At 38.2% G+C, this 17,079-nt stretch overlaps 3 protein-coding genes across 4 annotated transcripts; 1 reads left to right on the top strand and 2 right to left on the bottom strand.

Moving 5' to 3' along the window:
• The first annotated feature begins 1,341 nt into the window (after positions 1 to 1,341).
• On the top strand, positions 1,342 to 8,343 carry LOC126805012 (protein phosphatase 2C and cyclic nucleotide-binding/kinase domain-containing protein). Of its 2 annotated transcripts, XM_050532099.1 has the most exons (15): positions 1,342 to 2,697; positions 3,735 to 3,866; positions 3,949 to 4,179; positions 4,298 to 4,423; positions 4,850 to 4,912; positions 5,002 to 5,084; positions 5,349 to 5,580; positions 5,655 to 5,971; positions 6,185 to 6,272; positions 6,372 to 6,438; positions 6,657 to 6,934; positions 7,046 to 7,111; positions 7,202 to 7,323; positions 7,542 to 7,698; positions 7,789 to 8,343. In XM_050532099.1, the coding sequence occupies exons 1-15, from the start codon at positions 1,669 to 1,671 to the stop codon at positions 8,032 to 8,034; spliced, it is 3,237 nt and encodes a 1,078-aa protein (XP_050388056.1). In that variant the 5' UTR covers positions 1,342 to 1,668; the 3' UTR covers positions 8,035 to 8,343. The 2 variants fall into 2 exon arrangements, 1 of the variants encoding a protein (XP_050388056.1); XR_007673829.1 differs by lacking the exons at positions 7,542 to 7,698; positions 7,789 to 8,343 and having other exon boundaries at positions 6,657 to 6,953; positions 7,202 to 7,268.
• Positions 8,344 to 9,509: 1,166 nt separating this feature from the next.
• LOC126792406 (E3 ubiquitin-protein ligase ATL42) lies at positions 9,510 to 10,937 on the bottom strand. The gene has a single exon (XM_050518833.1). The coding sequence runs from the start codon at positions 10,877 to 10,879 to the stop codon at positions 9,572 to 9,574; it is 1,308 nt and encodes a 435-aa protein (XP_050374790.1). The 5' UTR covers positions 10,880 to 10,937; the 3' UTR covers positions 9,510 to 9,571.
• A 1,250-nt stretch (positions 10,938 to 12,187) lies between these two features.
• Positions 12,188 to 15,303, bottom strand: LOC126782146 (ninja-family protein mc410). Its single transcript, XM_050507323.1, has 3 exons — positions 15,196 to 15,303; positions 13,189 to 14,291; positions 12,188 to 13,042 (listed from the first exon to the last, which is right to left on the bottom strand). Exons 2-3 carry the CDS (start codon positions 14,186 to 14,188, stop codon positions 12,543 to 12,545), a joined length of 1,500 nt encoding a protein of 499 aa, XP_050363280.1. The 5' UTR covers positions 14,189 to 14,291; positions 15,196 to 15,303; the 3' UTR covers positions 12,188 to 12,542.
• Between the last annotated feature and the right edge of the window lie 1,776 nt (positions 15,304 to 17,079).

Raw genomic sequence — 17,079 nt, forward strand, 5'->3', positions numbered from 1 at the left:
TTTGACGTACAAATTTGATCAAATATGTGTTTCACGACAATGTTTAAAACAACATTTAAAATTCAAATTTTGAGCTCATTTGTATCAGGAATTTTGCTAAATCAAGAATATATTAACATTAAGTACATGCCATAGAATTCAATCAGATTTTAAATACCTTCAAATTAAGAGTATAATTAGTATATAAGAGCATATCCAACAGCTCTGGTACAAATTTTATATTATAAAGGAGGAAATCACAAAATCTATATAAAAATGTCACTAACTCCAACAACTCCTCTATTATATTCGAAAAACTTAAATGCATTTTTGTAAAATTTGGTGAATATATGAAAATATTATATATTTTTCAAGTATTTTTTTTAATAAGTTTGACGTTATTGACGTTTTTCTTTTTTAAGTAAAGAAAGTGAATTAACGTTTTCCTTTTTTAGGTAGAGAAAGTGAATTTAAAGGTAATTAATAAAGTTTAGAGATTTTTCATTTAATTATACAAGTTTTGAGAATTCTACAAATGTATAGATTTTCATTATCTCTCTTCCTACTTTCTTTATAATAAAGGATGCTTTTAATGAGCTGTTGGAGCAAAAATGTAGTGTTTTTCTCTAAAATAGCGATAATTTGAGTTTTAGATCAACCGTTAGAGATGCTCTAACCGATAAAGATTCGAAAGTTATCTTTTAACACAAGTTCTACTTTTGATGTGTGTTTAAATAAAATTTCAATTCCATATGCAAAAAGCGTTCATTGTACATTTGTAAAGTTAGTTTACGTTTCTCCCGCCAAATTTTCATTCATGCGAATAGAGGTAAAACAGCGTAATTCATCTCTATATGGTTGTTACGTGCTAATGCGGATATTAAAATTAAAAAAATGACATCTTACAAAAATGCATCGACCTCATTAAAAAAAAAAGAGGATTATAAAACTTTGGATTTGATTGTTAAGCTATCTCATTCATCAAATGGAGGATTTCCAAATCAAACTCACAAAATCAGCTAGATTTGATATTCCATATTCAACATTCAAAACATAAAATCTAAAAAATCTACAATTATCCAACATTACCAAAACAAAAACACCCCCCAATATACGACCCCTTACAGCCCGTCGTACAAGCGCTTGTCCCACAAAAGCTGGAGAACCCCCTCCACTGACACTGACAGAGACTCATAGGAGAAGAGTTTAGCTAATCCACAAAACGACGCCGTCCCCCACCACCACTCCCCGCTGTCGTCCCCCACGCGCGGCCCCTCCCGATCCCAAACTCAAACCCCAAGCCAAAGCAAAGCACCCCCTTCCACCCCCAATAAAGCTCCCCCAGTAAAGAATTACAAGCAAGGCACCCCCCCCACGTTGAACTTAAAACCCACCTCTGTGTTCTTCCCCTTAGTCTTCTCATTTCCCTCAAAAACATGCTCGATAAAATTTATCATTGAAAATTCGCAAAAAAAGGCTAGTCACTTTCCTTGTCTCAGCTATCCAACCTTTTCTACCCCAAAGAAATTATTATTTCCGTTGGGTCAGTTTCAGCTTCATTCTCTGAAACTGTAATTTTCCGGGGAAGATAAGGCTTGTTTCTTTCACCGACTTCACTGACAATGAGCTGGGTTTGCTCGTTCCAACAATTTCGCTTTTGGGTTCAAACCGATTTGCTGTGTTGAGCCGATGGGCTGCGTTTATTCCAGAGTGTGCATTGGGGAGGTGAGTAGTAGCACCGGCTCCGGAAGAAGAGAGCAGCCTCAGAACGCTACTGAGATCCCGGTTTTCTCGCCCAACTCGTCCAATGACGGCGAAGAAAACGGAGATCAGTTCGGTACCGGCAACTACAGCCGTGATGCCGAAGCCGGCATCACAAGGCTGTCGAGGGTTTCGGCTCAGTTTCTACCTCCCAACGGGTCCAGAACCGTTAAGGTTCCTTCAGGCAGTTACGAGTTGAGATACTCGTATCTTTCGCAGAGGGGTTATTACCCTGATGCCCTCGACAAGGCTAATCAGGACAGCTTTTGTATCCACACCCCGTTCGGGACCAACCCGGATGATCACTTCTTCGGCGTGTTTGACGGGCACGGGGAATTCGGAGCGGAATGTTCGCAGTTCGTGAAGAGGAAGCTGTGTGAGAATCTGCTCAGGAATGCCAAGTTCCAGGTGGATGCCGTGGAGGCTTGCCACGCGGCGTTTATGGCGACGAATACGCAGCTGCATGAGGAGAATGCTGTGGACGACAGTATGAGTGGGACGACGGCGATTACTGTGCTGGTTAGGGGGAGGAAGATGTACATTGCCAATTCCGGGGACTCGAGGGCGGTGGTGGCTGAGAGGAGAGGGGAGGAGCTCGTGGCGGTGGATCTTTCGATTGATCAGACGCCGTATAGGGTGGATGAGCTGGAGCGGGTCAAGATGTGTGGAGCTAGGGTTATGACATTGGATCAGATTGAGGGGCTGAAGAATCCGGATGTGCAGTGCTGGGGGACTGAGGAAGGGGATGATGGTGATCCCCCGAGGCTGTGGATACCGAATGGGATGTATCCCGGGACTGCATTTACGAGGAGTATTGGCGATTCGATTGCTGAGTCGATTGGAGTTGTTGCCAATCCTGAGATTGTTGTTTTGGAGCTCACACTGGATCATCCATTTTTCGTGCTTGCGAGTGATGGGGTGTTTGAGTTTATTTCTAGCCAAACCGTGGTTGATATGGTAAGGTATCCTGCTCCCATTTTGTTGCAAGTCAAATATAGAATCTGTGACAGTCATTCTATTTTTGATCCATTGTATGTTGTTTAATATTTTATGGCCAAATCTTGTTAAGTATTTTGTACTCTGTGGTTTGACAATCTCGTTCACACGGTCAATAACTGTTCACACGGTCAATAACTGACCATGAAATTCATGCTCAACCACCATTGGATGTAAATCCAAGGGTTAAAAACAAAATAACTCAATTTTAAAAAGATTCTCCTCACCCTTGGATTTACATCCAATGGTGGTTGAGCATGATTTCATGGTCAGCTACTAACCGTGTGAACGAGACTGTGTTGTATGATATAGCTTTTGTTAGATATAGAAGCTATCGGCTGTGTAGTATATCTCATGTTCAACACAGATTGATAAATATGCATATATGCTGAACCTTTCATATTAAGATTTAGAAAAGTTATAATTATGCAATATGTACTGAGTACAAGAATCCCAACAAAACAAAGTTGAGGATAGGTTGCTGAGTTATTACGTACCGTATATTGTCTATGTTTATGGCAATCATCCTAGGGTATGTTCACTGACAGATGTTCACTTCTGAGGTGTAGGTTTGCTATTGCAATCCTGTTATATCCCTTGCTGCTTAAAGTAAGAATTATGAACCAGAGCTTTGCTGCTTTTCATCATATAACTAACAAACTTGAACCTGATTAACTGCTTATATGAAGGAATGTGATAAGATGATGATCAGCTTCAAACAAACTTATCACCGATAGGACAGATAATGCATAAGTATAATAAAGTATGCATTTGGATGTAAACAATTACGATCTTCCATAACTGTTTTACTGTGAGGTGACCGGCTCTATGTTTATTAATGTTATTATAGTTTAAAAAATTTCTCTTACAAGTATTCCATTCCTGAACTACGTAAAATAACTTCATCATCATTTTACAATTTCTTTATATATTTTTGTAAGTTCCACCATCTTTCTCTATCTTTTAGTTTTCTTAATCTGCTACTATATTACTTACAGGTTGCTAAATATAAAGATCCACGTGATGCTTGTGCGGCAATTGTTGCAGAATCTTATAAACTTTGGCTGCAGTATGAAACCCGCACAGATGATATTACAGTGATCGTGGTGCATGTGGATGGGCTAACTGCTGTAAGAGGACTTGCTGCCCAGAATATGATGCTTTTATATTTATTGTTAAATTTAGAAAACTGAGAACATTTTATTTCCACAGACTGCTGTTGGTCAATCAGTTCATCCTGGTTCTGTTTTACAGTCACCTGTTCCTCAAGTTGTAGAGTTCACAGGATCAGAATCTCCATCAACCATTGGCTGGAACCCTCGGAACCCTCGGATAAAACATGATTTGTCAAAGGCACGTCTCCGCGTGATTGAAAATTCTCTGGAAAATGGGCAAGTTTGGGTTCCTCCATCTCCAGCCCATAGAAAAACCTGGGAGGAAGAAGTATGACTCGATTTCTTATCCTTCTTGCTTTCTCTTATCATATCTAAGTTTTGTACAGTAGATGAGAAATAGCAAATTGTTCTACTCGAGTTCTTATTTGGAGCTATGTTAATGTCAGGCACAAATTGAGCGAGCTTTACACGATCATTTCCTCTTCAGGAAACTTACAGACTCTCAGTGTCAAGTATTATTGGATTGCATGCAAAGGGTTGAGGTCCAGCCTGGGGACATTGTTGTTAGACAGGTTAGGTTTGTCATGTAAAGTGTAATTCCTCATGTACTTTCTGCTGTCATTCACAATTCATTGGCTTTGGCATAGGGATTAGAAAATCATGGACTAGTGAAAAAAACAATTTGGAAAAGATATTACACTATCAATTCAAATGAAGTTCAATTTACTTGAAATGCTTCAACAACATCAGGAATAGTACACGTATATAAAATTTAGGAAAGGGGAATTTAAAGTGGTTTTCATATGCAGGAATCTTTTGTTAGCCAAGCATAATTATTAATTGTTTGATATATGACAAAGGTAAACCCTGTTTCAATTTCAACTTGGTGATCCTAAAATTATACATTGCCAAAACAGAGCTTCTTCCTTTTGTTTTAGGAATTCGAAGGTTAATTTTAGTCTGAAATTATTAATTCTAACTGTTGCTGTATTTTGTAGGGTGGTGAAGGTGACTGCTTTTATGTTGTTGGCAATGGAGAATTTGAGGTGTCGGCCACCCAGGTTTCAAATATATCTTCTTCTGACTGTGCTTCATTTTGATGATTAAGTTATGAGGTCCAACAATTTGTGCTGACATATGATTGTGACAGGAAGAAAAGAATGGAGAGGTCCAGAGAGTTCTGCAACGATATACAGCCGAAAAACTGTCATCCTTTGGAGAACTTGCACTAATGTAAGTCAATTATTTCATTTATCTTTTATCTTTTCATCAGAAGCTGAAAACTATCACGGCTTATGTATATTGACAATATGTTTGACATGTGTGATGTTCAAATGAGGAGGTACAGGAAGTTAAGGTTTCAAACTTCTATGTGTGCTTTTGTCTTTATAATTTTTATATTTTAGTGATGGTGCCTGAGATAATGAGATACATAATAGGTTGACGGATTGGAATCTAGCTTTTCTTAATTTTTTATTTCACCTTACAATGCTGCAGGTATAACAAACCACTCCAGGCATCCGTTCGTGCCGTGACCACTGGAACTCTCTGGGCATTGAGAAGAGAAGACTTCCGTGGAATTCTAGTGTCAGAGTTTTCTAATTTGTCATATTTGAAGTTGCTTCGATCAGTGGATATTTTATCCAGGTTGACAATATTACAGCTCAGCCATATTGCTGATTCTCTCTCTCAGGTCTCATTCTCAGATAGGCAAACAATTGTCAATGAGGTATACTTGCTTCATTAAGGATATCCATTTATCCTGTTGTTCTCATCTTAAGGATACTTGACTTGTATATGCAGAATGAAGGCCTTTTGGCATTGTACATTATCCAGAAGGGAAAAGTGAGGATCACATTTGATGCAAATTTAGTTAGTAATCCAGTTGTCTGCAATCTCATGTCTGACGATAAAAAACAAGGTCATAATCCTCAGAGTGGTAAAGACATCGTAGTGGTGAAGACAGAGGGAAGCTATTTTGGCGAGTGGACACTTCTCGGTGAACATATTGATTCGTTTAATGCAATTGCTGTGGGGGATGTTGTTTGTGCTGTTTTGACAAAGGAAAATTTTGATTCAGTCATTGGCCCTTTGACAAAGCTTACTCAGGATGATCAGAAGTATGGTTAGCTTTGAATTCTCAGAAAGTCTCAGTTCATAAGTTTTACTGTTTTAAATCAACTTCTATTTTGAATTCCATGGTCAACTTTGGAGCTGTCTGATGACATATCAATATTCAATTATAATCTTCACTGTCATATTCGATAACTCAAGACTGTTGCATAGCTCTGTTGATATTCATTGATGGAATCTTTTGTCCCTTTATTGTACAGATCAAGAGATCAATCTTCTGAAATTTTAACGGAATCTGCTAAAATTATTGATATCTCTGCGCTTACAAAAGTTCAGCTTGCTGATATGGTATGTTGTACAATGTTCACTTGTGCTCATATTTCCAAATGTGAAGGTGTGCTTGGATTCTCCTATCATCTAAATCGACATTATTACTTTCTTGTCCAGGAGTGGAGGAGGTGTCTGTATTCCACTGACTGCAGTGAGATTGGGCTTGTTCGTTTAAGAGGTCCAGGTTGGTTTTCTATTGTTTGATATTTATTTATTCAGTTTTATGCCTTCTGTTAAAGAGAAACAAAGTTGCTTTTAGTCAGAAAAGGAAAAGGAAAAGGAAAGGGATACATGTTCTACACTGAATCAAATGCTAGTTCTCTGAAGATCCTTTTTCTTCTTAAGTATGGGCAGTGTGTAAGCTGATAAATATATGTCTTGTTGATGTTGATTGCCTATCAGAAAATATGCTTAGTTTGAAAAGGTTTTCAAGGAAGAAGGTCAAAAAGCTTGGAAAAGACGCACAGGTATTAAAAGAGAAGGATCTAATCAAGAGCATGTGCCCTTCAGCTTGTGTGCCACAGGTCCTGTCCACCTGTCTTGATCAGACATATGCTGCAATCCTGCTCAATACATGCATTGCTTGTCCATTGGCCTCGATACTTCGCACACCCCTAGATGAACCATCTGCTCAATTTTGTACAGCCTCTTTGATTACTGCTTTGGAGGATCTCCACAGGGTCTGTTGTCTGCAAAAGCGTATTTTCTCTGCTTTTTTCTTCAAATATTGATTCTGCTCTTAACATCTCTCTTCTGCATCTTTGTCATTTCTGTTATAATTTGAATTACAGAATGACGTTCTCTACAGAGGCTTGTCTCCTGATGCTTTAATGTTGGACCACTCAGGACATTTACAGGTTGGTGTACTGCTGTTTTCAGTCTAAATCTGTTGATGGACAGAATTGGATGAAATTTTTTCTAATTGCTACTTCTTTCCTGTATTGTAGCTTGTAGATTTCAGATTCGGGAAAAAGTTATGTGGCCAAAGAACATATACAATTTGTGGAATGGCAGATTTTTTAGCTCCAGAGGTAGTTCAGGGAATAGGCCATGGTTTCCCAGCTGACTGGTAATTATGTAACTTAGATGATACATGCGATTTTATCCTAGAAATGAAGCATAAGAAAATAAAAGACTTATTTTGTGGAAATCAAATGCATTCTTAAACTGAAAAAATTAGAGTTCAACTCATGTGCAGATATGATAAAACATTAAACAGGAGCTACGATTTGTTGATTAAGATTTTCGGGAAAATTTCTTATAGGCAAATTTGTTTGGATATTTCAGGTGGTCATTGGGAGTCTTGATATATTTCATGCTACAAGGTGAATTGCCTTTTGGGTCATGGAGAGAAAGTGAGCTTGATACTTTTGCAAAGATTGCGAAGGGACAGGTTAATCTTCCTCAAAATTTTAGCCCTGAAGTTGTTGATCTCATCACCAAGGTACTGCAGAATTGTTTGGATCATCTCTTCTATATAATTGTATTATATAATATCTTTTTCACGTTCTAATTATATATATCTTGTGTTCAGTTACTTGAGGTTGATGAAAACGCCAGACTAGGAAGCCAAGGTTCTGATGCTGTTAAAAGTCATCCCTGGTTTGATGGTATTGATTGGAAAGGGATGAGGGACGGTAGTTTTCCTGTTCCTCTGGAGATCATCTCTCGCATAACTCAATACTTGGAAACTCATTCAGATGAGTATAGTGTTCATCAAGGTACCTCGTCGGATGATGAAGATGAAGTTGACATTCCAGAATGGTTTGATGACTGGTAGAAGGATAAATAAGTACAGCACTTTCAACGGTAGTAGAACTATTTCCAGGAGGGGCTTCTGTTTTGCTGCTATGAGATTGGCTCATTTTGCTGAACAATGAGAACCGCAGGCCCAGTATACTTGACTTGATTTACATGTGATATTTTACAGGCTCTAAAATTAGCCATTGTTGAGGTCAGTTAATAGTTTTCGTTTCTTTAATTACTTTTTCTTTTTGTTTCTTGGATGCAAGTCCCCCCTTATGTAAATACATACATGTATGTGTAAATAAATGAAGATCCTTCAATGCATAGCGCCATTGATTTCTTATATCATGTACCATTCAAACTCTCTTGCCCTGTAGTTTGGTTTCTGATTCCAAGTGAAAATATAGTTTCAACAGTAGGGTTTTCATTTCTGACTGGATGTCAACTTCATCCAAAACTCCGATTATCGATCTTCTCCTCCAAGCTGACCGTCATGTCTGAGCTAGCTATAGTTGAATACTACACAGCGAGAGTTGAAGAATGAAAGATTACATGAAGTAGCAATGATGTAAATAACAATACAGAACGTTAGCTTATCGGCTGTATTCATCAAGTACTGGACCTTTGCCAGTTCTAGGTGTGCCGGCTGGATCGCATATACAAGGGTTTGAGAGTCGAAAGAGAATGGTGTTTGATTTTCGACAGTGTTTCCAAATCTGATGAAAATTGGGAAACAAGGCCATAGCAGGTTTGAGGTTTAATTAATTGAACACGATTAGTGTACTAATTTGTTAATTAAACTTAACACACGGCTCATAGATCGAATCCACCATAACTTGTAACTTACAACTACTAGCTTATCAGAAAACCAAACATAATAATTTACATAATGATAAGGCATCGAGCAGACAACTCGTAAAGACAGAACTAAAACTTAATTTATCATAAAACATGTAAAGATGACTGATATATGGTTTCCTTGAAGACAAACAAAGCAGGCTCAACTCTTGCATCAATTTTTTCATTCAATAATGTAGAGTCTCCCGGTGATATAATTATATATTACAACTCTTGCGCCAGCGATTTAGACAGGCTTAGAATCTTATAGGAGGCTCATCATAATATATTTACAGTCTGATCTTATCGTAAAACAGAAAATTGTGTCTGCTTTGTGTTAAAAAATAACAAAATTTCAGGGATTCTGAACAGAAGACAACCACAGACTGACGAACATGTTTTCGTATTAATTCGATGCTTTCGAAGAGCTTAACATACGTCATAATCCTATGAGTTAGCATGATTTGTTTCATTGGATACCAAAGTGTCAATCAATTTCTTGTTGCCTAATTCACGAAGTTCTTTTCTTGGCAATGAAGGTGATTGTTAAATGAAGCAAAAGCATATTTGACAGTTTCTGACCAAGAATCCATAGATTAAAACAAACAGTGTTTGGGGGTGTTTCTGCTCCCTTGTTTAAGCCATACACAAAACTAGCTTGTATCTAAAATCTGTGGAACTAATGATTGCTTTCATTAACAGAACATGTACTAGGAGTTTTTGCAATGTTGCAATTACACATTTGAAGACTGTGGAGGCTGTTCAGACCTTTTTTCTCTATTAGCAAACCATTGGACTGTTCTTCGGGCAATCGGCAACCAAAGCCGCCTTGTTCTTTCCCCTTTCACATTGCTATCAAGCAATGAAAGCTCTTTGGTTCTGTTCTTGACACCCCAGTTTGCAAATCTCGAAAGACCAGTGATTTCTGACATTGATCTCTTCTCACCTTGATTCATAGAACTCGAGGCATGAGTTGGTAGGGCTGAAGCTGCAAAAGTAGTACTGTTTTTGTTCATTGTGCTGCTGACTTTTTTCTCGAACAATCTCTTCATCTCCATCTCCTCCCTAATCTTCATAATCTCATCATTTCCTGTTGCTTCCCTCGGCGAAAGCTGCTCATTATTCGAACGTGCTGATGAGGAGAATCTACTGCTTGACATTGTATTAAGCATCTCCGAGTTCAAGAAGATGAGGTCTGAGGAGCTCACATTGCTCCATCTGTTCTGGAACACAAAATCGGACACAACAATTCTGTGTTTGTGCTTGTGCAGGACCTTGTCATCATCCTCCTCTTTAAGAATCCCACCTTCTTCTTGGATCAATAGTTCCTCTTCTTTATCAACACACTTCTCCATCTTCCGAAAGCTGCTTCCCACGCTGAACCTTGAAGAGCCGCGGTGGTCTTCCTCTCTATGAACAAAGAGCTCAATGTTTGAGTCTTCTTGCCGCTCCGATTGGCTATCCCACAAGAGTCTCATACTGTTGGAGTATGCAATGAATGTGAGGTCCTCAGAACTGACCTTGTGCCTGCAAAGAGGACAGCTCGAGTGCTTCTCAAGCCAGTGATCGATGCAATCAATGTGGAAAGCATGCTTGCACTTGGGAAGCAATCTGAGGACTTCAATATCTTCAAATTTAGATAGACAGACTGAACATTCTAGCCCTTCCTTTGACCCTTTAAGAGTAGAGAATCTGAAAAAGGGAAGTGCCTCAATCACTGTCTTGTCAATACCAGAAAATCTAGAGCTTGTGCCGATACGCCTCCCTTCCAAGTCATGGTTGCCATGAGCTGAAAGTCTTCTGTGGCAGAACTTGGCATACACCAAAAGAACAAAAGTCAGAGCAAGCATGATGGTTAGAATACCTATAACCACAGCAACACTTGGTTGAAAATTAGATTGTGTCTGAGACTCAAAAGTGCCTCCAGGTTGTGCTTCAGCATCCATGAAGAGCACACAACTACAGAGAAGCAAAAGAATCAAGCTCGTCGAACGAAACGTTGGTAACCAATGATCTTGAAACTGACCCAAGATTCTAATCATCCTTCCCAAGCATTCTGTCAGCAACAAAGCACATATGGCTTATATGTGCCCTTTTGAATTTTAGGGAACAGGGTGGGATGGGTTTGTTTTAATGTCTATTCTTCCTGAAAGGTTATATTTATATCAATATGGTCTGCGACTTGTGATTACTGATTAGTTTTCTTGGTTTCTTCTTGGGCAGTTTCTGGTATGTCCTCATTCGATTAATCAATTTTATATAAATTCATGTATATTAATTAAGACTGATACTTGAGAAGTGATAGCAAGGTGGGAGGGGGATCAATTGCATGTAGACAACATGTGCTTCTTATGGAAGGCTATAGGCATTTCTTGCCAAATGATCCTGCAATATACTAATAGTACCACCTGCAACATGACATCAAAGTGGCTTAAAATTTCAATCATTCATTAACAAAAATATTAAACTAATGAAGTTGGAACCTGGTTTAGGAAGTTGAAAACTTCAATAGAGCTCCTCACAGGTAATGTTTGTCCCCAGCGTGTTTTAGTTTGAGTCTGGTGTTAGTTTATCTTGTCTTCTCATAATCGTGATTTGACCGAATTTAGAGAGATAATCAAAAGTTCTTTGTTGCGTAATAAAAGTCAAATTTATAGGTAGCGTATGCTGCATGCTGCATAAATTAACACGCTGTATAAATTAGCAAATATGCTCAAAAAGTCAAGATGATCGAGTTGGATTTGGTTTAGGTGACCTCATTGCACAGCACAGCAATGTAGCCATGAAATGATGAAATTAACTTGGTTCAACCAGTAATATTCAGACATGAAAAGCACATATACATCCTATTGAATGAGATCAGATTGGATTCGTTCAATGGAGCTACTCAACTGAAAGGAAAAATAAACTCACTAGAGGTTTAGGGTTGGTTAATGTCCATACTATCAGGGTTTAGCGTTTAGCGTTGGTAATATGCCCATACTATTTGAACATCTACTTGAAAAGGATGACGACTCTCAACCGCAGTATTAATACTACGGAGTTGTACTATAACATTTATTGGTTCCAAGACGAGGTGCCTCATATTTTCTGCCAAAGATTCAGGTTTGTTACCCATTTGGGAAAGTGAAGCCGAATCATATATTTTGTTATATGCAAGTGTTTCAAAGACTGCACATGGAAGATGGCGAGGAAGCAGGAATTTCCAAGAGTTACATGACAGTGGTATATCAGCTATATTCTATGAGCTTCTTAGATTTTGATGAGATTCTCCATGTCTGGCAATCTGGCATGTTCAAGGGTTGTTCTACACTCACACAAGAACACATCCAATGTACTTGGTAACGATATTCAATAAGAACCACTTGATGAGAATCATAATTTTTTGCAGGCATATACAAGTTGTAGATACCATAAGTTATTTACTAGATACACTAATAACCAGAGCTTGAATCCACAGACCATGATTTCTAGCAAGATCATTTGAAATTCTGCAAATCTATGTGGAAAGTAATGACACCTTGCTCTAGAACTTTATAAAGTAAAACTGAAATGCAAGGCCTTACTGCCACATTTGATTGACGGAAGATGATTATCACTACAGAAGTAAGGAGATGAGCTGATAGAGCATAAAAACTGTCGCAAGGTTTTCCTGGTCAAGTGTATTTTATTAGTCTGGTTAAGAGCGTAAACATACTGCATGAATCAGCTTTGAGCGGAGGCAGCAGGATTGCCATTTGGGACTGTTGCCAAACCAGTGCTGTTTTCTGGATTAGAAGGCTCTTCACTTGCATGCCGGACAAACTCTTCAGGGGACATGTGGGAACCATGGCAAGCACAAACTATTCTGATTTGGTTTGCGCTGTACCTGTAAGTAACACCAGAAATTGTCCTGCCATTGGGACCTGGACCTTTCGTAGAAACCCATGGTAGATTTGGGCAGGAACCAGATCCTCCAAATTTTATGTCTGCAGCAATTCCTGGTTTTATAGCTGAAAAATCAAGAGAGAAATCCTCTGCCATTGAATGATCAGGTGCATCTTTTGTCCTTGGGTTTGAGCTGGTTACTTTCATATCTTCTTCTGCTTGAGAAGAAGAGCCTTCTTCAGTCACATGCTGTTTCCCACCACCTTTTGCCCGTTCTAATACCCTCCCATCATACTGTGCAGACTCAGATGCATTCTGCGGAACTACTTGCATCACAGCTACAATGATACAAGAAGCATAATAAATTAGCTTTCAACCATAAATACTGGAAAGAGAAATCAATAGTCAAGGATAGAGGAATGCCCCTAGGAACCTACACTATGTATACAAACACCTAAGATTTTCAGTTCACAATCAAAGTTACCTGGGTTTGGTGGAGTTCTACCAGCATAGTGAAACTGTTGAGTATGAGGAACACCCCAAGAATTATCCTTATCCAACACCGGAAGCTGGACAGCTGAATAGCCAAACATAACTGGCAAGTTTCCAGGATTCATGGGTTGAGTCCCAGACCGCTCACTATTTGCAATAGGCATCACCTGCATCATTCCAGGAATCAGGTGGGCTGATGTGCTGGGTGCACCAACAGGGTTATAATCCTTTGTAGGGAGAGAGTAGGGCATATTCATCATGTTTACTGATTGCATAGAAAACGGACTGCCATACGTCACATTCCCGACCTTGTAATCATTTTCTGATGATACATTAAACCTCTTCTGCCCATTTGGGTCCACACTACTTGAATCAGCAAACCTGCGAAGCTCTTTCTGAGCATCAGAAGAGTCACCTGATCCAACAAATCTCTTAGAGCCATCATCATGTTGGGGTATCAGCCTTGAGACTGAGCCCTCCACTTCAGAATCTGCCACGTCTTCATTTTCAGCAGTAGAGCCCTCTTCTGTTGTGGAAATGTGAGATGCTCGCGTCTTGTCATGCATATCAGTATAATGAGCTTCTCTCTCATGCTTCTTTTGATTGTTCATGTCTTCAAATAAAGTCTTGCGCTTATTACCAGCATCTGTTTGTCTTTCCTCTATTTCATCAGACTTGTTATTCTTTGCGACCCAGACTCCTCTCCCATTCAAGTTCATTGATGTATCTGCATCACCATTGGCCTTGGAGAGATCATTAAAGAAGTTCTCCTTAGGTTTCACTGAATCACTTCTTTGAGAGCTACTGCTTGACTCTTGCTTCTGAGTCCCACCATGAAGAAAGTCTTTAAAATCATCTGTTAATTTATTGTCCCTTTCCCCTTCTTCCACTCTAGTATTCGAGGAGGCACCATTTTTACCCTTGGACTTCACAGACGATCCACCACCACAAGATAGACCCAAGCTAAGCTCAAGTCCATTCTCATCCTCCATTTTCTTGAAAACTGAACTGAAGATTTCTCTTCCTGCCCTCTACTCTATGCAGGCTATATCCTCCAAAGCATGGAAACCAAAGCAATGGTTTTAACTAGTGGTTCTGGCAGAAAAAGGCAATCTCATTACAGAAGTTAAGTAATAAAAATATTGAAAGCATTAGAACTTCACCACTACCATACATAGCAAATACAAAGATTAGATAGTGGCTGCTATCTCTGCTTCAGATATCATTATCCCGGCAATTATGTCCTAGCTTCAAAGTAGAGTGAAACCAGTAAACAGAACTAATTGATACTATAAGAAACAATACTGTTACAGAGGTTCCGAGTCACTTTCCACCCAATAATAGCAGTCATTCCAGAACTATATATAATCACATAACTGACGAAAAACAAAGGAAATCTTTTTGTCAAAAACAAAGCAGAATCTCTCTTCATAACACATACTAAACCAGTACATAAAAAACAAATTACACAAACTCGGGCCGTTAACCACATTAGCAATTTCACATTTCCGCGCAAGAAGTATGAAAATCAAGATCGCAAACATTACATTTCAATAACTTATAATATCAGGGAACAAAAGTACACACAAATACAAACTCCAAGCAGCAATAAAGTACTTACAGTTAACATGAGCTAAAACTAATCATTACACGAAATAAAAACCATAACATTGCAAAGAGCCAAATTAGGGGAGAGCTCAGATCTGCTCTCGTCATCATATGACGCTTATTCTTCAACAGAATACAAAAGCCATCGAATAAGTACTCATCAAATCCAAAGACTGGAACTTTAACATAAAATCCAGTAGATTAAACATGGGTAATCATCCAGTTACTGTTATTAGATCTTAATCAATGGAATTGCCAAATTTCACAAATGAAAATAATAAACATGCAATTAACAAGTACGCCATAGATTTAATCAATAATAAAGGTGGAAACTTTGCAAGAGTATTGATAATGAATACAAATAGGGGAAAGGAGAAAGAGAAAGGAAGACCTGAATGCGAAGATGGAGATGATGGAAACCCCAAATCAAGCTGGTTTAGTGGTTTCTACAGAGAGAAAGAGAGAGAGAGAGAGAGAGAGAGAGTCTCTCTTGTTAAATTTGCCAATTTGGAATTTTTTGTTTGTTTTACACGTGAATATAATGCAGAAAAGGTAATAAATAATTCAGGTAAAATTTTACCTTGTTTCAACTTTTTACCAGCTGTTATAATGTTACTAATATACATTACACAAACTTTGTTGGAAGACTTGTTGGAATGTCAGTTCACTAAGTTGTAAATGATTTTTGATACCAAGAATGGTATGGTTTTTCTTCGCAATGATGTTAAAATGTCATACAAATTATTGTCTAGAGTGTCATCTTATAGTTTTCTTATATTCATGTAGAATGTAAAAACCTTGACCAAATTATAGAAATATCATACATTTTATCGAATTCAGCACATGTAAGTTATATAAAAATGGTCATTTATACTTGAGACTCGTACGCTCTCGTCTATTTTAGTAAGATGCTTGTCCGTGAGACCTGTGCTCGTTTAATTTCGCTGCTAAAAGTTCATGTATATATATTGGTATGTAGCTAAGGATCTGCAAGGGAAGCGCACTAATATAGGAAGTTATGAACCGACCATGCATCTCTGGGATCACTCATTCACTCATGTACATAGTAAATCGCTATCGGTGATGATCATATAGCTTCTCTCTGTCTAGCAGTTACTACTTATGACACTAGTTGAATTGCTATGTCTTGATTGCCTTCAGTGTGTTTAATTAAGACATGTATCTGTTGCATGTCATCATCATATTATTGTTGATATAATAATGGAAATGATTGAATCAGAAATTCAGAATCATTAAAGAGTAAAGAGGTATCGCACAAGGATATAAGTCATTTAACACCAATAAGTGCATGGTAGGTACTGGTAATATAACTAATATTACTACTAGTACATGCTGATTGAGTGATTATAGATGGAGTGTAGGTGCCAACTTCGTTTGCAGATTTGATGATTGAGAATTTGAGATTTTCTCATCTGAAACGGGTTTGGGATGGAAAGTTTCCCGGGAAGAAAGCATAAGGTTGCAATCTGGTAGGCACGAGATTTGTGGGTTTAGGAGGTTGGAAAACTTAGATGACCAAGATCGAGTGGGAGGATGTAATTTGAACAATACAAGGTGACATTTCATTTTCCAAAAATACAAGGTGACATTGAGATACAAAAACAGTGATTCCTTTTTCGTCCAATGTCAGGGTATTGTCATGTAATTGGTGTAAGAGAGTTAGGCCATTCGCGGAACATCTTTGAAACATGATGATTTCTATAACAAGTTTACGTTGTGTATCTTTTTAGTCGCTAATCAGTTTCCTGAAAAAGGTTCTTTTCTATGAACTTGGTTAAACACAGAGCAATGCTCTGGTCTTACATTTTTTGAGGGACAGGTAAACTAAACTAACGAACAATATTGATTCATGTATGGTTGATAGAGATTTGAAACAAAGTCAAGAGTTCTAGTCGTATTCAACCTTCATATACTACTGCACTGAGTCAACTTCTGTTCCTGGAATCAAATCACTCATCTCCTTATCCATATTCCAGTGGTATATAGGGCTGTTGCTCATAAGTTTCCATATCGATCATAAATTGGATAAGTTTCCCATATGGATTCAGTTAAGCAAATCTTCTCAAATCTTTTCACATCTTAAATAGGGTAGATCATGGATAAGATGGCATGTTTTAGTTACGTTTTGTCTCATGTTTACTAAATTTATATTTCATCATTTGCCCAAGTAAATCTAAATTGAAAAATGAGAGACCTTTGGAATGGAGAATTAAGGGGGTAATAAGGACGTTACGAGGATCAACATAGTATGATG

This window comes from Argentina anserina, chromosome 1 (assembly GCF_933775445.1).
Source record: "Argentina anserina chromosome 1, drPotAnse1.1, whole genome shotgun sequence".
NCBI classification, from domain to species: domain Eukaryota; kingdom Viridiplantae; phylum Streptophyta; class Magnoliopsida; order Rosales; family Rosaceae; genus Argentina; species Argentina anserina.